Raw genomic sequence first — 20,626 nt, forward strand, 5'->3', positions numbered from 1 at the left:
AGCGAATCAAAACATAGCGGCTCCGCTGGCTTGGCCATGCCGTTCGAACGGACACCGACGCTCCAGCTCTGAAAGTATTGAACTCTGAACCCGCTGGTGGTTGCAGAGTTATAACGATTTCGTCAGGTTATTTAAGACGGCAATGAAGGATATGCCTTCTGTCGACCACAAAACCAAACGTGAACGTGAATTGCTGGCGAAAACGTTGGACCCAATGTTTCAATAAAAAATAATAATTTTGGGCGGGACGAAGTTCGCCGGGTCTGCTAGTTTTTAATATTTTTAATGAACATAGTTTAGGAAGAGCCTATAGATATGTTTGGAATTGACAACAACAACCACGCTGCCGAGTTTAATAGCGGCAAATCAGCTGCACTTGATAGTAGTTGGTTGAATAAGGAAAATGAATTAGCAAACAGAGTTTACGGGATGTACATAGCTCAGTGGTTAACGCCTCTGACTTTGAACATCGATTACGCAGGTTCGATCCCTGCTGAAGTCTAGAAAAAAGAAGTCTGATGAAGAGATGTGGTGATCTCCGAAATAGCTGCTATAACTTCTACCGCTTAGACTTTGTTGCTTTTTCAATTTTTCCTAATAAACAATCGTGGTAAAAAAGCTCATTCAAAATATTCAACAATTTTTATGAGCTTGAGGCCGTTTTTTGTGAAAACTTATTGTGGAAAAGCAACAATAATTTGAAAAAATGGTGGCTATCACTATTTCGGAAATGACCACATTTCCTCATCAGACTTCTTTCAGTAGGATTCGAACCGGCGATCACCACTGACTTAGCCAGTTGCCTACGCACTGTGCTAATTTTGTCTTGTTAACTCTTGTTGCTTATTTTCTACTATTTCACTTTGCTAAGCCAACTACAATCAAGCGCAGCTATTCCGCTGCAATTCACTTGATAATGTGGTTGTTGGTTTTGTTGGTTTTTGTTAATACTTCTATTATTAGAATGTTTAACTTTTAGATGTGCTCGTCCTTAAGTTATTTGTTTTTGTTATTTTTATGGCCTTATAACAATTATATTCAACAATTTTTATGAGCCTGAGGCCGTTTTTTGTGAAAACTTATTGTGGAAAAGCAACAATAATTTGAAAAAATGGTAGAAGTGATAGCTATTTCGGAAATCACCACATTTCCTCATCAGACTTCTTTCAGTAGGATTCGAACCGGCGATCACCGCTGACTCAGCCAGTTGCCTACGCACTGTGCTAAGTTTGTCTTGTTAACTCTTGTTGCTTATTTTCCACTATTTCACTTTGCTAAGCCAACTACAATCAAGTGCAGCTATTCCGCTGGAATTCACTTGATCATGTGGTTGTTGGTTTTGTTGGTTTTCGTTAATATTTCTATTATTAGAATGTATAACTTTTAGATGTGCTCGTCCTTAAGTTATTTGTTTTTGTTATTTTTATGGCCTTACAACAATTATATTCAACAATTTTTATGAGCTTGAGGCCGTTTTTTGTGAAAACTTATTGTGGAAAAGCAACAATAATTTGAAAAAAATGGTAGAAGTGATAGCTATTTCGGAAATCACCACATTTCCTCATCAGTCTTCTTTCAGTAGGATTCGAACCGACGATCACCACTGACTCAGCCAGTTGCCTACGCACTGTGCTAAGTTTGTCTTGTTAACTCTTATGATATGTATAGAATTGACAACAACAACCACGCTGTCGAGTTTAATAGCGGAAAATCAGCTGCACTTGATAGTAGTTGGTTGAATAAGGAAAATAAATTAGCAAAAAGAGTTTACGGGATGTACATAGCTCAGTGGTTAACGAATCTGACTTTGAACATCGATTACGCAGGTTCGATCCCTGCTGAAGTCTAGAAAAATGACGTCTGATGAAGAGATGTGGTGATCTCCGAAATAGCTGCTATAACTTCTACCGCTTAGACTTTGTTGCATTTAAAATTTTTCCTAATAAACAATCGTGGTAAAAAAGCTCATTAAAAATATTAAAAATATTCAACAATTTTTATGAGCTTGAGGCCGTTTTTGTGAAAACTTATTGTGGAAAAGCAACAATAATTTGAAAAAATGGTAGAAGTGATAGCTATTTCGGAAATGACCACATTTCCTCGTCAGACTTCTTTCAGTAGGATTCGAACCGACGATCACCACTGACTCAGCCAGTTGCCTACGCACTGTGCTAAGTTTGTCTTGTTAACTCTTGTTGCTTATTTTCCACTATTTCACTTTGCTAAGCCAACTACAATCAAGCGCAGCTATTCCGCTGCAATTCACTTGATCATGTGGTTGTTGGTTTTGTTGGTTTTCGTTAATATTTCTATTATTAGAATGTTTAACTTTTAGATGTGCTCGTCCTTAAGTTATTTGTTTTTGTTATTTTTATGGCCTTACAACAATTATATTCAACAATTTTTATGAGCTTGAGGCCGTTTTTTGTGAAAACTTATTGTGGAAAAGCAATAATAATTTGAAAAAATGGTAGAAGTGATAGCTATTTCGGAAATCACCACATTTCCTCATCAGACTTCTTTCAGTAGGATTCGAACCGACGATCACCACTGACTCAGCCAGTTGCCTACGCACTGTGCTAAGTTTGTCTTGTTAACTCTTATGATATGTATAGAATTGGCAACAACAACCACTCTGCCGAGTTTAATAGCGGCAAATCAGCTGCACTTGATAGTAGTTGGTTGAATAAGGAAAATGAATTAGCAAATAGAGTTTACGGGATGTACATAGCTCAGTGGTTAACGCCTCTGACTTTGAACATGGATTACGCAGGTTCGATCCCTGCTGAAGTCTAGAAAAAAGAAGTCTGATGAAGAGATGTGGTGATCTCCGAAATAGCTGCTATAACTTCTACCGCTTAGACTTTGTTGCTTTTTCAATTTTTCCTAATAAACAATCGTGGTAAAAAAGCTCATTCAAAATATTCAACAATTTTTATGAGCTTGAGGCCGTTTTTTGTGAAAACTTATTGTGGAAAAGCAACAATAATTTGAAAAAATGGTAGAAGTGATAGCTATTTCGGAAATGACCACATTTCCTCATCAGACTTCTTTCAGTAGGATTCGAACCGGCGATCACCACTGACTCAGCCAGTTGCCTACGCACTGTGCTAAGTTTGTCTTGTTAACTCTTGTTGCTTATTTTCTACTATTTCACTTTGCTAAGCCAACTACAATCAAGCGCAGCTATTCCGCTGCAATTCACTTGATCATGTGGTTGTTGGTTTTGTTGGTTTTTGTAAATATTTCTATTATTAGAATGTTTAACTTTTAGATGTGCTCGTCCTTAAGTTATTTGTTTTTGTTATTTTTATGGCCTTATAACAATTATACTCAACAATTTTTATGAGCCTGAGGCCGTTTTTTGTGAAAACTTATTGTGGAAAAGCAACAATAATTTGAAAAAATGGTAGAAGTGATAGCCATTTCGGAAATCACCACATTTCCTCATCAGACTTCTTTCAGTAGGATTCGAACCGACGATCACCACTGGCTCAGCCAGTTGCCTACGCACTGTGCTAAGTTTGTCTTGTTAACTCTTGTTGCTTATTTTCCACTATTTCACTTTGCTAAGCCAACTACAAGCAAGCGCAGCTATTCCGCTGCAATTCACTTGATCATGTGGCTGTGGGTTTTGTTGGTTTTTGTTAATATTTCTATTATTAGAATGTTTAACTTTTAGGTGTGCTCGTCCTTAAGTTATTTGTTTTTGTTATTTTTATGGCCTTACAACAATTATATTCAACAATTTTTATGAGCTTGAGGCCGTTTTTTGTGAAAACTTATTGTGGGAAAGCACCAATAATTTGAAATAATTGTAGAAGTGATAGCTATTTCGGAAATCACCACATTTCCTCATTTCCTCATCAGACTTCTTTCAGTAGGATTCAAACCGGCGATCACCACTGACTCAGCCAGTTGCCTACGCTTTGTGCTAAATTTTCTTGTTAACTCTTGTTGCTTATTTTCGACTATTTCACTTTGCTAAGCCAACTACAATCAAGCACAGCTATTCCGCTGCAATTCACTTGATCATGTGGTTGTTGGTTTTGTTGGTTTTCGTTAATATTTCTATTATTAGAATGTTTAACTTTTAGATGTGCTCGTCCTTAAGTTATTTGTTTCTTCTGACTTTGAACATCGATTAAGCAGGTTCGATCCCTGCTGAAGTCTAGAAAAAAGAAGTCTGAGATATGTACCGCTTAGACTTTGTTGCTTTTTCAATTTATCCTAATAAACAATCGTGGTAAGAAAGTTCATTAAAAATATTAAAAATAAAAGACTTCCATTTTACAGGCTTGTTGTTGACTTCATGATACAATATATTTTCAATATTACCAAGGGATTTAAGAAAAATTCGATTTTCGACCCGCCCTAATGTATATTCAAGGTTCATAGAATAGACTAGCGATGGGCATAATATGCACATACGGGCAAAATGTCCAAACGTGCAAACCGCGGGCAAATGTGCAAACCGTTGGGTTGATGAGTTGAAGTAATTATGCCCGGGGGGGAAACAGAAAATTTTGCGCGAATTGCATCTGTATGTGTGATCGGAATGAGAGAACAAGTATATGTGAGTACTCACGAATGTGAGACCCCATGGCTGCCATGGCGGGAAAGGTATTCTAATAGTATTATATAGTTGTCGAATATTTTTAGGTATCTTCGGCTCAGCTAACATGAAAAAAGCTACATGTATGCATATCTATATTTTTTATGATTTGAAGATTTTAATTTTTAACGATGCAAAGTGAAGTGTATGTATATACATTTTGATTAAATCAAATGTGTGTGTTTAATTTTACAGTACTTGTGCAAATGCTTTATTTGTTTTTTTTTTTTAATTGCAGGTATGGATATAAAAGTGCAAATAAGTTTTGCATTGACTACATTTTACAAACTCCAACGAGCTCAACAGTCACGAAAACGAAGACGACATTCTTATGACCAATTTTATACTTTATTTAAAGCCACAAAATCCCAACACTGGTTACAAAACCATATAACGAAGTTCCAATTTTGTTTTTGTTAAACAACTGATGGTTTTTTATAAACATACATATGATCTATAATTTTATCAAATAAAGTTTAACTGCTAAATTATAAAAGAAACTTTTTTTCATAAGAGTTTACAGAATTTAAATGATTTAGCAGGATTCTAGCGATTTTTGTTTATTAATCTGGCGGGACGGCAGAAACAGAAATGGCAACACTGGTGGTATTCTATCATTATTGATGCGCAAGCAAGATCGTCAACACGTTATTGCTCGCCAGTATGAATTAATTTAAACTTTATTGATTTATTAATAAAAAAATAAGTTGGTCCGCATTTCATGATGTTGAATTATTTTTAATAAATAGACTACAAATATAGTTAGAAATTGTTCCTCTATAAACAAAGAGGTGAATATAATAGCCTTTGGCCATATACATTGCATAAACTGGGTTAATACACGTACACGGCTAGTGCTTACCCTTTCGGTTTTAAATTTTTTCCCCGCATCAAGCACCTGCTTGCCCTCGCTGCTGCGCGAGAGCTGTTCTGCCGCCCATCCCTAGAATAGGTTACGACATGGTGCTGTGAAAAATTTGATTTCCTCCAATGACGTAGTTGCGAAGTGAGTTCTGCTTGGCTGAAATATTTTACGAAGAAGGAGAGTACACAAGACGCAGAAAATATAGTTGCCGTACAGCATATTTTAGGAATCCTAATCAAATGGGCATTTTTGATATAAAATCGTAGCAAAGCTTATTATAGCAACATAAAATGTTATAATTTCACGTGAAACTGGATTAACATAATAATATTCGTACAATAGTGACAAATGAAATGTAAATCGAATGCTTATTGAAATTTGCTGGTGATTTTGTTCTTGAAAGTGAGCAGAACGCACTCGCGCATTTTTAAATAAAACGCGTTCATAACATTGGCATAATTTCGCTACCGAAATTGCAATTCATCTTTAGACATACGGTAAAACCTAAAATTACCTTTTTCAGCATAATTTTTGCTGAGCGCACTTAAATTTTTAATAATTTAAATAAACTCAAAGACGCAGAAAAATGCACAAATTTCAACGCAAATTGTCAAACAGTAAATATCAGGGTTACACATATTTGAAATAAAACGTGTTGTATTTTTGACTAAAATAGTGTATTTTTATAAGATAATTTTTTAGGAATCTGGCAACACCATAAATTGAGCCATCTACGTCATCAAGATGGCGACCATGGCTGATGTCGTAACCTTGTATTCCATGAACCTTTATGTATATTAGATGCCTTATTTTCTTCAAACATTTTGCTTAAGTATTTCAGATCCTCCCTCCGGCAGCAGCATATGAAAATAGGATCTAAGAACTTAACAAAATGAAAAAAAAGATTCACTATTGCAAAGACTGGATGAGCTACTCCGAAATCCGTGATTTATAAGACTTTTTTGCTGTAAGTTTAGATCTTTATATCAAAAAACATTCATCTCGCACAAGAAGGAAAAAAAAGATATCCAACCTCATGAAGAATAAGCCGCTAAAGTTTTTTAATACAACCAACCAGAAAGTTACCCACACGGCTTAAATTGACTATATGGTATTATTTTTCACGAATTTTCAAATTTATTCGTTTGGATTTTCCAGATAGCAGTAATTTTTCTAAAATTAAAATACTTAAGATTGTAGCTAATTTAATGTAGTTTTTGAAACAGCTTACAGATTTTGAATTGATTTGTACTTGAACTAGTAAATTAGGTTTAAGTAAAGCCATGTTGAGTACAATCGGGTCTGACATACTTTAAAATTTGTGGAAGTTTTTAACAATGTCGTTTTTTTATATGCTAGGTAGGGAAATACTTTCATGTGCGCCTCTACTATTCGAAAGAAGTAAATAATTTCCGAAGATGCTAACCTCCAGCAGCAATGTCGAAGGGTAGGGGAAATGTTGATTTAAATTTAGATTCTCTATGTTCCGTTCGTTTGTCAAATCTGTGTTTTTAATGTTAACGTATTCAGAGTAGAAAATGGTTACGCCATGTTTCACTACTGCCTTAACTTAGTGGCGACGCCTAAACGCGAACAAATGTTAAAATTAATTGCACTTTCCTCTATATGTATTAAATTAATGAAACTTACCAGTTAGAGAGTAACTACTAATTTTTGTCGTTTTCTCCATAAAATCCATGCATGTATTTAAATGCAGTTTTCTCTGATGTACTCCTAGAGGTATAATTTAAAATATAGGCTCCATTTTACCACAGGAAAATATCTTATTGGAAAAGTGGGCGTGTCACCACCTATAATTGCTGCATTTTTGACACCGCATATCTCTGAAAATATTTGCGGTGGAATACAGAAATTTGGTACGGATGTATATGAAATGACTTCCATGCTCATGTAGAAAACTGAAGATTATGGGAAAAATTGGCGTGGCATCTATTCTATCTACGCCTATTACTAATATTATTGCTCAATCACGCAAAAGGGGTCAACGGATTGGGCTTTCAAGCCAAAGGTCGTAAGCTCTGGCGATACGAATAATATTGTACCTATACCTATAAAATTATTTCCTGAAGCCGTGATGGTAAATGCAGAAGTCATAAATCGGGAATATATAGCATTAGCTTTATTAGAAAGAGTTGATGTTTCCAAATGTGTTTCATAACGCGCAGGGGACACTGTCTTTGTCACATTCTTCAGCTTGCGTTGGACGCATTTTTATACCCGAGCGCACTTGTGCACAAGGGTATAGTAATTTTGTTCACATAACGGTTGTTTGTAACAGCCAAAACGAATCGAGATAGATATAGACAAATGTATACATAAATGATCAGGATGAAAAAAGAAATCGATTAAGCCATGTCTGTCTGTCCGTCCGTCTGTCCGTCTGTCCGTCCGTCCGTGTACACGATAACTCGAGCAAAAATTGAGATATCTCAACGAAGTTTGGTATGTAGGTTTCCCTTAATCTAAGGTAGGGTGGTATTGAAAATGGGCGAAATCGGACTTTAACCACGTCCACTTCCCATATAACGGTAATTTCCAGAAATATGAAAACTGCGATATTTTAGTAACTACTGAAGATAATTCACTCAAAATTGATATTTACAATAATTTTTAGACGAAAAATAACAATATTATAAATTTTTGGAAAATGGGCGTAGCCACGCCCACATATGGTTACATGTGTATATCTTCGTAACCGCTGCACCAATTTCTTCCAAACTTGGCACAGTTGTTGGCCTTCGCACAACATATCAAATGGCCGAAAATTTCTAAAATCGCTCAATAACCACGCCTACTTCCCATATAACGGTAATTTTCACAAATACGAAAACTGCTCTTTATAAGAATTATTACTAATACTATCGGTTTTTAAGTAAAAATTCTATTCTAAATTAATTCACTTTTGGCTTTTCGTGGAAATTGCTAAAAATTCTAACATGTAAGTACATGTCATCAATAAAAACTAATCTCGTCGTGCTGGAAAAGAACCAAGGATGTATTTTAATTTAACATACCTAGATTACAGCTGCCATAATCCTGAACTCATCGACTAAGACACTTATCATCCAAATCAAAAACGAAGATACAAGTGAATGTGGTGCCAATATATTCCCTATAAGTAAAGTTGCTTTGGTTCTGATATTATAGGCAATGTAGTTTTGTGGCACAATCCGTAGATTGATGATGATGAAACGCTCAACTTCTGAATATTTAATTATAAACGAACAAATGTATCTTGACGGTGACGTAACTTGGAAAAAGCGGCGCCTTTAACATGGTCTTGAATGTTTTCCTAACCACCATTGGCGAATTTCCGCATATCCTACAACGCACTTCATGATCATTTTTGCCAATTTTTATATTCATAACCTGAAGATAATTTAGGTAGGTTGTCTTAAGTGAAGCCATTCTAAAAGTCTCACCCAACAAGGACTGAAAAAAGTGCTTATACTTACATAAGTATAAGTTTATATTACTTAGCATTACAAATAAGATTCAATAGACATTGCAAGTCTAAATAAAACTATTTGATATGAACATTAAATAAAGAAAAACTTTAGAAGAACTTCTTTAAACGGCGTCCTACAAAAGCCCTTCTGAAGGCTCTTTTTTGAGTAGCGAAAGCAGAAAGCTCTTCAATTTATACCGCTCCATACAAAAAATAAAGGAGAACGGAATAACTGTCAGAAAGGCCGTTGGGATAAGATTTTAGCTCTTGATATTATCTACTGGGTGGTATTTATGTATGACCGTGATTAGGAACTTGCACTTTTTCGGCATTCGCCTAAAAAAAAAAATGAGTTTACCCAAATAAACAAAATATAAAGAAGATATTCAACATGTTGGAAAAAACGTTTTGTTATCAGTTTTCGACCACTACCTAATTACAGAAGCCTTAACCTTTTTTCCATAGCAAAAATTTGCTAAAAAATAGAGGAGTGTCTGCATTGATCTTCATTAAAAGATCAGGAGCGCCAGGACTCCAGGACAATATGTCTAAACCAGGACAAATCCAGCAAAACCAGGACGTCTGGCAGCCCTAACCTATATATTAAAAAAATAACATAATTATTGGAACGGGGAAAAATTAGATTTCGCAGGCCTGTTTAATCCAATACAAAACAGATATTTATTTTTAAATATTTTCTTATAAAAATATAGTTCATTCTATAACAAACACCAACCAAATTCACATTTCAAACTTTTATGAAAATATAAATATTCAGCGAATTTTCGCCAAAACTTTACACTTTTGTTTAAGAATTTGGGGAAAAGTTTTGCGTATGCAGTTTTATAGCCCATGCAATTTTAGTATAATAAAGTGCGAGTTTCATATGCCTACAAAATATCGTTGATTTTTGCCATTTTTTACGGTGTCACTCACTTTCTTCCATACAAAGTATGTTCGGCATTTTTGTATATGGAAGAAAATTAACAACACTGTCAACAAAAAAAAAATGCCAAAAATCAACGGAAATATGTTTCGGTCTTATAATTATGTAACGCGGTGTACTATTAACTTGTTTGACTTGTATTTAGAGCAACTTTGATTTTTGTTTCTTTTAACAAAGTTAACTTATTTGTTATTTATGTGTTAAAATAAATATAAAACAATTTTTTTGTGTTTTCAATATGGAGAATTTGTCCTCCTGAAATGCTAAAAAATTCTGGTCACCTTATGTTTGTCAATGTGAAAAGTGGTTTTCAATATGGCTTCACTTAAACCTAATTTACTAGTTCAACTATAATTCGATTCAAAATCTGCTTGCTTCCTTAAAAACTACATTAAATTAGCTACAATACAATACAATATTTTAGTTTTGGAAAAATTACTACTATCGGGAAAATCCTAACGAATAAATTTGAAAATTCGTGAAACCAAATTGTCACTTTAGGACGCGTCGGTAACATTCTGGTTAGTTGTATTAAAAACTGAGTACGCCATTCGCTTTAGCGACTTATTCTTCATGAGGCTTTTTTTCTTTCTTGTGCAAGATCAATGTTTTTTCATATAAGGACCTGAACCTACAGCAAACAGTCTTATAAATCACGGATTTCGGAGTAGCTCATCCAGTTTTTGCAATAATGAATAATGTATATACATTAGAGATGGGCACGGGACTAAATATTTAATCCCGACCCCGACATTTTTCAGAATTGTACCGCGGGTCCCGTGGGTCCCGATATCTATCTCTAAAGCAGGCTACACACGGACAACAAATTGAAACGAGCGGTAGAGATTTCAACGTGTGTGGCGAGGTTTGCAAACCGATCGAAGGTTCACAAAAATGTTCATGTCTTTCATATTAATTTTAAATAATAAAAATAATCTTCCTATAATTTTTTTTTCTTTTTCGTCTGAATAAAACATTAAAAGTGCATATTTCAAACATCGTTTTTAAGGAAAATTTTGTGAATTTGCGGGGGTTCGGTTTTATCGGGAGTGTCGAGAAAGGATTTTGGTCCCGTCCCGCCCGTCATATTTTTACATATCTTCCCGATACCGCCCATCCCGGCCAATTTTAAATCAGTACCGTGGGTCCCGCTATCCCGCGACCATCTCTAATATACATTATGTACATTAGAGTGGCCCAATTTTTATATGGGGGGAAAAAAGTAATCCTAGGAAACGGGGCACCCCCTTAGTTTTTAGCTACTGTTGCTATGACAACTGAAACTGATGATATTTTTTTAGAGAATTTAAAATTGAAATGTTCTTAGGTTTCTTAACCAATTGTTTGATTAATATATGTACACAATACTTCTAGAGTGAAATGTGAGTATCGTGATCATCTTACAAACTTATACGTAAAGTGTGGTACCAGCACCTCTTTCGGCCTGAGGACAAATATTAGAAGGTGCCACAAACCCTATCTCGAGAAAAAAATTGTTAGATTACTCTTATGTACATACATATATATAGCAGCAATTATTTTCATTTAAAGAAATTTCGTATCGTGCGGTTCCGCTGAAGCGTAGTCCATATTTTTAGGCGTAGTAATAATAATGCGGTTCTTAAATATTTAATTACTACCGGGAGGTAGATGTGTAGACTAGTTTTGCAAATTCTATGTTCTTTGCTACGATATCTACCAACGGACATATGCCTAGTTGTTACCAATCCGACAGGGGCGCAGTTTTGCCATTTGTCACAAAACCGCAGTAGGCACTCCTTACTACTGAACAGCGGCACAAGTCTCACATTTATTGTGAATATTGGCAAAAGTCAAGAACTGTCGATAAGTTAGTGATCATTTTTATTCATTACATACTTTCAGTAAGACACTTAATAATTATTTTATAGGAAATAACGACATTTTTCGTTTTGTGCCGTTGTTCAGTAATACCAGTGGAGTTATTTTCGTTTAACTACTTACGGTCCAAGACATATTATTGCTAAATTACGAAACACAAAATCTTTAATTGGCTCTACCATCGATATGTACATAGATATGTTTGCATGTATATTTTTTGCAATTTTTAAATAAACAAAATATGCAAGTAGTTTTTCTGGTTTATGATTAATCACGATAAGATTAATCAGTTTTCTGATTAATAAAATTAATCAGCTTCGGGTTAACCAAAATGTAAAACATCGGAAAATTAATTATTTTGATTAATCAAAAATTATAATTCTTGCATTAATTCATTAATCAGTTTTCGATTAATCACCTTGTTGATTAATCGCAAATTCCTAGTAGTTAGTATGTTTTTATTTAATTCACAATTTGCGGTTGCAGGGTAAGCAGACAGATTGCCATCGATTTTCTATTCCTTAATTGCAAAATTGTTTACAACCTTAATGGAAAAATCTCAAAAAGTTAAGTTCTGCTCAATAAACTACGGATTAAAAACCCAACAAAAACGTTGCTAAAAAAGTAAAACCCCTTAATTTTTCTAGCCACAGTGTAAGAACAAACAGTCTTTAGAGGTCACAGCATATCGACTGCTGAGTGGAAGATCGACCTATCTCGGCAGCCAGTTCGAAAACGCCCTATCTCAAAAACTTTTCAAGAACGCCCTATTTCAGAATTCGTTTCAAAAACGCCCTATCACAGCTGCCGAACCAAAAACACCCTATATCAGCACATTTTCAATACATTTTGAAGTAAGATAGGGCATTTTTGAACCGAATTGTGAGATAGGGTGTTTTTCAATAAAATTCTGAAATAAGGCGTTCTTGAAAAGTTTTTTGAGATAGGGCGTTTTCGAACTGGCTGCCGAGATAGGTCGATCTTCCACTCAGCAATCGGTATGTACTTAAATCATGGAGGCAACATTGCTCCACATTGCTGAATGGGAACAGCACTGAAAGCGGCAGAGCCACCTGTCAATGACGACGGAGTCGATGTATCGACATCCGAGTATGCCGAGATAAAAATATAATTTTCGCGGCTAAAAAATAACAAAGGTCCGAAAATTTCATTCTCCTCTGAAAAACGCCCTCGTTATCCAATTTAAAAATTCGAAAGTCCCATTTATGAATATTAAATATTAAAAGTTTTAATAACAATATATGTATATAAAGCTTATTTATAGCGGTAAGCTCCAGTTCTTCGGTTTTCACGTTTCTTTCGTTGCACATGGCCTTATAGTTGTCTCTACGGCTATAAACACAGCCGCGATGCGACTATCTCTGATACAGTATTTTTTTTATCAAGTTAACAAGGCCATTCTGCGCATTGAGGTTGGAATGCAGAATATAATTATCCAAAAAGGAGGTAAAATTCATGGATTTTAAAACAAAAAAAAAAACACTGAAAATCGAAAATATGCGCACATAATATCGAGCACTAACCGCCAAAATAACGTAAGCGACATTTTTTTCAAAATTTTTATTTTTATTTTGTTCATAAATAAATAAGACAGGCACTTTAACAAGAAAATAACGTAAACAATCCAGACCAGACCAGAAAACCATTAATTTCAAAATACAATACATATTTATGTATATAACTAGTTTATAATCAAGTGCCCAGCTGGCACATTTGCCTGACAATTTCTGATATCAGACAAGTCGGAATAAGATGACTATTTGAACAAGCCATACAGGTTTCGAATAGATTTTTGGGCGAAGTGTATGGAAAATTTTATTTATTTCCTTATCCGATATGTTTGATCGAATTATGTCCGATTTCGGGCATACGTCTGACAATTCTTATTTTCCATGATTATTTGGTCAGACATCTGTTACATGTCCGTCAGAATCGTCGGTAATTAAGTCAGAGTTTTCCACGTCGTGTCGGTTAGACTTCCTGTCAACCTCTCCATACGCTTCTCTGACCGATATCGGCCAAAATCACATAGATTTCTGACTTTTTTGCCGACGAGTCTGACGGATATCTAGCAGATTTCTGGCAATTTTGCTAGCTGGGCAGTCACTTACAATCTTGTGCAAAGAGAAACAATGACAGTTTAATAGTTCGAAAAAGTTTGCCATTTTCCTTAAACCTTGAGCCATTTGGCGGCTTTAATGAATTTCAGTACGTCATACAGAGAGAGGTAAGTACACTCTAAAACACACTGCAGGAATAGCTTGCAGAGTATTTTTAGCCTCATCCTTGCGAGGGCTGGACACTCGCATAGTGTTCGACTGTCTCTTTTGAGCCAGGGTCATCGCAGCTACGACAGGACCTTTTGAAGGGCAATCTAGTGCCCTGTGCATACTGCAGTAAGTTTGTAGATATCTTCTTTGCTCATTCCTAAGAGAGCTTTGGTTTTAAGTGGATCGTAGGCCACCCAGAATTGCCGGGTAATCTTGTACGGTTCCACCTCTGCTTGGCCTTTAAGTGATACATTTCGATAATTGTTGCTTTTATCTCCTGAGCGAGGCGCTCGGACACATTCAGTGTAAATTTCCTATGTCACAAGACTGGGAATGTTAATCCCGGGATCCCGGGATTGTGATAACATTTCGGAAATCCCGGGATCGCAAAAAGCGAAACAATTAACATACCAAGTGTCACTCATCGTGCCTACCACGTAGCAGAAGTGTGGACAATGACAACATCTGATGAGGTGGCCCTTGAAGTGTTCGATCTGCCAACAACGCTTAGGCGGTTACAGTGCTGAACAAAAAGATGAATACGTGTTTTTCTAAGTTTCCTTAAATATTGCACTTTTAATTAGTTGACCAGTTATAACGATACATTTTTATATAATTTAAGTGTAACCGTAAGTTATGTTTAGTATTTGTATTTCTGAAAATAAGTTCAGTAATGTCACGAATGAAAATTAACAAAACATAAAACATAGAAGTTTTATTTAATACCGGGTCATGATCATACGAAAATTTCTATAATATATATAATTTAAAGTCCAATAACCAAAGAGTTTGATTGATGTTTTGGGACTTTCGAGGTTTTGAGGATACTAACTAATTTACCAGTTTGAGGGAGTACCGCTAGAAAAAATCTTTAAAAAGAATTTTATAAATAATACCGATTTCAGATCGCTCCACTTCCGGAACGGACCTACATAAATAAAATTTGGATTTAATATCTTTAGCCAGAAAAACGAGTTGATAAAAATTTTTTTGAATATGATTGTTATTCATTCGAAAAAAAATCTACTCAAAAACAACTACATATCCACGGCTGAGTGGAATATCGCCCTTTCTAGGCTACCGGTTTGAAAACGCCATATCCCAGAAAACTTTTCAAGAACACCCTAATTAGGAATTTGGTTGAAGAACGCCCTATTTTAGAATTTGATTGATAAACGCCCTATCTCAGAATTTGGTTCAAAAACACCCTATTTCAACTGAAAATATGTTTAGATAGCGCGTTTTTGAATCAGCTGCTGATACGATGCTTTTGAACCGAACTTTGAAATAGGGCGTTCTTCAATCAAATTCTGAAATAGGACATTTTCGATGGCTGCCGAGATAGGTCGATTTTTCACTCATCCGACGATATATATGTACATAATTTGTACGTCAGCAGGAGAACCTCTTACCTTTGATTCGGACATCCACACCGCTCCACTTTGTTGTAGATCAATTGCATCCCGCATTTTTCGGTACCATGATTCTTCGTCGCTCAGCACTATTTGTGTGCTAAATATATGTGACCAGATACGTTCTAATTTTTGACATTGTTCTAATAATTTTTTAGAGCTTTTGTGTGCTGATTTTGGCAACCCATGGCGTAATTGTTTTATGACATGTTTACTGTCAGTCTTCAGGAATATGACAATGGGATATAATTGCGCGTAGTTTAGACGATCGACTGCGTTGGGCGTTATGTCTAACAGAGCGTGTTTACCGCGATCCATTATGTCCCTTATATTTGATAATCGCACTATCCGACATTTGGAATTCGACTTATCATCATCTTGTAATGGTACTGAGAACTTATCCGGAATATCTTTAGCAAGCCTTTCACGTGCCAAGTCAGAGACTGGACCAAAGAGTACAAGAGGGCGCACGAACCCTGGATGACGCAGAAGTACGCGTTCATACGCGGGGAATTTTGATATACTATCAGCGAAAACCACGTCATCCCAGTTTTCCCTGGAAAGACTCTTTGAACGGCGGTGAGTAGACCTACAAACCAAAGATGAAAGTACATACATAAATATAATGTACAGATTGATTGTAAGCAGGTGATTAAAAAATACAGCTGAAGCTCCGAAGGTCATGAGGTCGAAATATACAAGAAAATATAACATTCTTCAAAATAGCTCATTATTCAAAAGTGCACTATTGATTGGTATGCGAAAGTTACATGATTTTAAGTTATTTGTTATTGTTTATTGAAGTTCTGCAAAATTCTAAACTTTCTGTAAAAATGTCATTTACAAAAATTTCATGCGTTGCTATGTAATGTCAACTCAAACAAGGTGTTAAGGTCTGATTATGCATAGTTCGCATAACTTCGCACAACTATTTGTACCAGTGTAATAAAAATGTAACTTAAGGAAATGTGAAGCAAAATCTAAACGCAGCAGATCGCTAAGTTTTTAAAAGTTCTGCTAATTTCTGGGTAATGAAATACATACAATGTACATACGAAATTACAGTTTGAAGTTTATGCGAAGTTGTGCGAAATTATGCGAAGTATGCACAATCAGACCATTATGCCATGTCATTCCATCTCAAACATGTTTTAGCATGTCACTGCTTCTTAGCTAAGCTCTTGTTCGCTGTTGTGTTTCCGCAGCATATTTTTAATACTGTTTGATCCTGCCTTGTATGAATATATATATAGATTTTTAATTAGACAGTTGTGTTATAAATTTTACTATATTAGGAGCTTGCAAAATTTGAAAAAAACTCCTCAAAATGTAATTAATAATAATACTGACTATGTCGCATGTGTCGCACTTGTTGCTTGTGTTGACATGCATAGATTTTATGCATGATTTGATTTCAATTAATTCGACAATGGTCCCTATTTTGAATTGTATTCGATCTTCGACTGTTGTCGAAAGTGCTGATCGAACGATTTTCATTTGGTATTATGACGCTCATTCGATGAAGAATAGCGCTGTTGTGAACTTCGCTCGCTTAGGTCGTTCACAATAGTATATTTTTGACCCCTGAGAAACTTTGTTTGCAAATTGCGCAAACTAACTAGTGTGCTTACCCAGCAAAAAACACGATTACCACAGAAACAAAGGTGGAAACGAGCTATGCGATGGGAATCGCTTACCCTTTCGCTTCAAGTAGGCCTTATTTTAACATGGGCATGTCATTGGCGGTAAGCCCTTGCCCGCAGCATTACCTTCAAACGAAGGGAGAACGCATGGATAAACCGAATCCAGAGAAGCGAACAAAGAATGCCTTACAGAGAAACTAATGTATAATGCCTATATAAGTATATACTTATTTATACTAAATTGAAATCAGAAAATGTCTTAAAAGATTAAACTTAATTAAAATATTTATAAATAAGTTTTTATACATACATATGTATGTATTGAGATTTTGCTTAAAAATCGGAAGGTACATACATGCATATTTAATTAAGCTTAAAATTATACTTCCTCACTCTTGTACTTCACTGCATTGACTGACTTCAATTTCGCTGCAAATTGAACAAAGCAAAACATGATTTTTATGCAAGAAAAATTTCCACAAAAAGTAACGGTAGAAAAAGAATTTTTCGATACTCATTTTATTTTTCAGCTGACTACGATGCAGCATTCTAATTTGCCTTCCCCGAAATGAAGCAAAGAAGCGAAATAAAAAAATATTGTAGGACATTCTACTTTGAATTCTCTGAAATGAATCAAAGAAGCGAAGTAAATAAAATATTGTAGGACATTGTACTTTGCATTCCCTGAAATGAAGCAAAGAAGCGAAACAAATAAAACATTGTAGGACATTCTACTTTGCATTCCCCGAAATGAAACAAAGAAGCGAAATAAATAAAATATTGTAGGCAATTCTACTTTGCATTACCGGCAATGCATTATAACGTTATGCCTTGTAGAACACGTTACCACTAAAAGCGATAACCAATTTTTTGCTGGGTATATTTATGTAAATTTGTGCAAATTAAAATGAAGTATAAATAAATAAATAAATGAGTAAAACGGAGTTATGGCGCTACGATTCATCAGAGGATGAGAGCTTAACGGAACTGGCCAGAAGAAGAAAACGTTTAAGAGAGTTTAAGTGTGGCCCTTCGAATACAGATTTATTAAAAAGTTCCGCCTGTCTAAAGAGGCGTTTGTATATCTGCTGTCCCCTACATAAGACCTGCTGCAGCAATGCACTCGAGCCAAATCGATTTCAAATATTTTAAAACTATCAACGGTTCTGCAATTTTGCGCTCAGAGATTATGCCAAGTATTGGGATTTTCTTTCATAAGTTAAACCTGCCTTTCGAGCTGATGTTTATTATTCACGACATGCATGTTTTATAGTTCAACATTTGCAGGCCTTTATTGTTTATTGTTCGAGAATCTTGGTACTCTAAAATTCTATAGAAATAAAATTTAATAAAAGCTTACCGTCTTCTACGGAAGAAATTTCCCCGGGACTCGTTAGAACTCATTTCTTTTTTATTAGCATTAAATTGTGCCGTCGCCAACTCTTCGGCTCGTGATTTGTTTGGTATGACACCACGCTGCATCTCCTGATGCCCTCGTCCTATTTTAAGCACTTGCCACGAACCGACGACGCCATTATGGAGCGTGTCAATCACTCGAAATACGTCTCCGGCTTTGAAAGCCATCTCACCTTTTGAGGGATTTTCACAATGAAAATGAGTTTTAATATGAAAAGAATCGCCACGTTGATTCGTCACCACTTCGTCATACTCTTCTTTGCAATATTGTACAATCAAATCGATGCGATCTTGCAGGCTGAGAAGAAAAAGAACTGCCTCTTCACGTGTCACGCCATGCATGTCCATATCATTGACTTTTAAAATCTTGTCTCCAGGCGTTAGTCCTTGCAAAGATGCTGGTGAGCCGGGTTGTACGGCTGTAACAAAAATTCCAGACTCGTTTCCCCCAGTTAATCGTATTCCCACACTTCCCTCTTTTTGAAACGATATGAAACGTGGCTCCGATGATTGCTTCGGTTGCGACAACTGATCAGATTCGTAAATTTGTCGACGGGAACTATAAAAACTGTCCGCGCTTCTACCAACATTGCCTCGAGGAGGTGGGGGTCGCGGAGGCTCATCGGTGCGTGCACGACTCTCATTTGGAGGCGTTACAGGGCGATCAAGTTGTGAAAATGAAACAGCATCCATAATGGGTCCCCGAGAACGACCCCTTGGTGTTAGATTACTTTTTTCGTCGTTTAAACCATTCGATGTTCCATGTCCTAAAGAGCGTGTCGGCGGTTGAACATACAGATTCTGTGATGAATAATTCGTTCCTCCATTTAAATATGGATCATCGAGATTATTACTACAATTCGAAACTTGTGCCTGGTGACTAATGTATACATTCGATGGTGTTGTGGAGTTGTTCAATTGATTAGTCATTGCAGTTACTGCCTGGTTGGTAATATCCCGCAACACAACTAAGTTCAAACGTTCTTTGCAGGCATCGATCAATTTTTTAGCCTCTTTTAAGCTCATTGTGTCTCCACAATTTGAATTGTGAATTCTTGTGATCACATCACCTTCTTGTAGGGAATAACCGTTTGCGGCTAGTTGATCGCGCGCCTTCGTCGAAATTTCTTTTATAAATAATCTACATCCTAGAACAATGCCATAATCATCCTTTTTATTTGCCTTCGAGAGAGTCACTTTAATTGGCTGTGCTGCATTGCTTTGCAAAGGAGAACCATTCAAAGAGTTAGATTGACTCATTGCTCCAGGTATTACGCTTGATCCATGAATGGGTATTCCACTCGAATTCGGTGCTGTTATTCCTATCGAACTTATGGCCTGCGACTGCCGGATTTGAGCTGCGGAACTTACAGGCACGCGTCGTTTAACAACAAGTGTTACTGTGTTGCCGCTATCCCTTAACACTTGTACCGCAGTGGCATACTCAACATTTTCCAAAGAAACTCCATTCACCGATATTATACGATCGTTAACTCTGTACAAAAGAAACCAAAAACATTTTAATGTACCAGATGAGATTGTAAAAAGAAGCATTTCAATAAGTACAAAAGTACAAAGTGCAAGTTTTTTAAGCAAACAAGTACTTTTAAGCAAACAAAATCGACTTCAATTCTCTTATACAAATTTAAGAGTACCGTTAATTTCTTCGTGATCCAATAATCGGATCTAGAACCAGTTAGTGTGGGAAAACCTCCGAGGTACCATCTTTCGTATAAAAAGAATTATATAACCTCTTCCATTTTTTGAATTCACAGACTCCGTAACCAATAATTTTGTTATTTTACAGAAGCAAAAATATTTTTACCAGAATATCAAACACAGGTAGGAAACTTTATAAATCATACGTATCAATTCAAGGAAAGCCTTTGCTGCAAGCAGACTTAAACAGCATAACTAACTGGTGTAATGTAAATAGTATGCCTCTAAATCTGGAAAAATGTAAAGTAATGTGCTTTTCGGGAAGAGCTGTCCAGCCAATTTCTTAAACAATAGATAACCATAACTTTGAACAGGTATTCAATTTTTTGGACCTTGGTATCACAATGGATCCTAAACTTAATTTTAATCTTTACATTAATGTGACATCCA

General features: G+C 35.8%; 1 protein-coding gene across 2 annotated transcripts in view; it reads right to left on the reverse strand.

The window, feature by feature from the left end:
* Nucleotides 1-20,012, reverse strand: part of LOC118747818 (tight junction protein ZO-2-like) — a gene marked incomplete at its 5' end in the record, with an annotated part of 155,631 nt that extends 135,619 nt beyond the window's left edge. Inside the window, 3 exon segments of one of the 2 annotated variants that reach the window (XM_036481993.1) lie at nt 14,868-14,915; nt 15,459-16,047; nt 18,462-20,012. In XM_036481993.1, the coding sequence (XP_036337886.1) occupies nt 14,883-14,915; nt 15,459-16,047; nt 18,462-20,012 (2,173 nt within the window). 2 annotated transcript variants of the gene reach the window in all.
* Nucleotides 20,013-20,626: the final 614 nt, after the last annotated feature.

This window comes from Rhagoletis pomonella, unplaced genomic scaffold, assembly GCF_013731165.1.
Source record: "Rhagoletis pomonella isolate Grant_MI unplaced genomic scaffold, Rhpom_1.0 Rhpom_scaffold_00001, whole genome shotgun sequence".
Taxonomy (NCBI): domain Eukaryota; kingdom Metazoa; phylum Arthropoda; class Insecta; order Diptera; family Tephritidae; genus Rhagoletis; species Rhagoletis pomonella.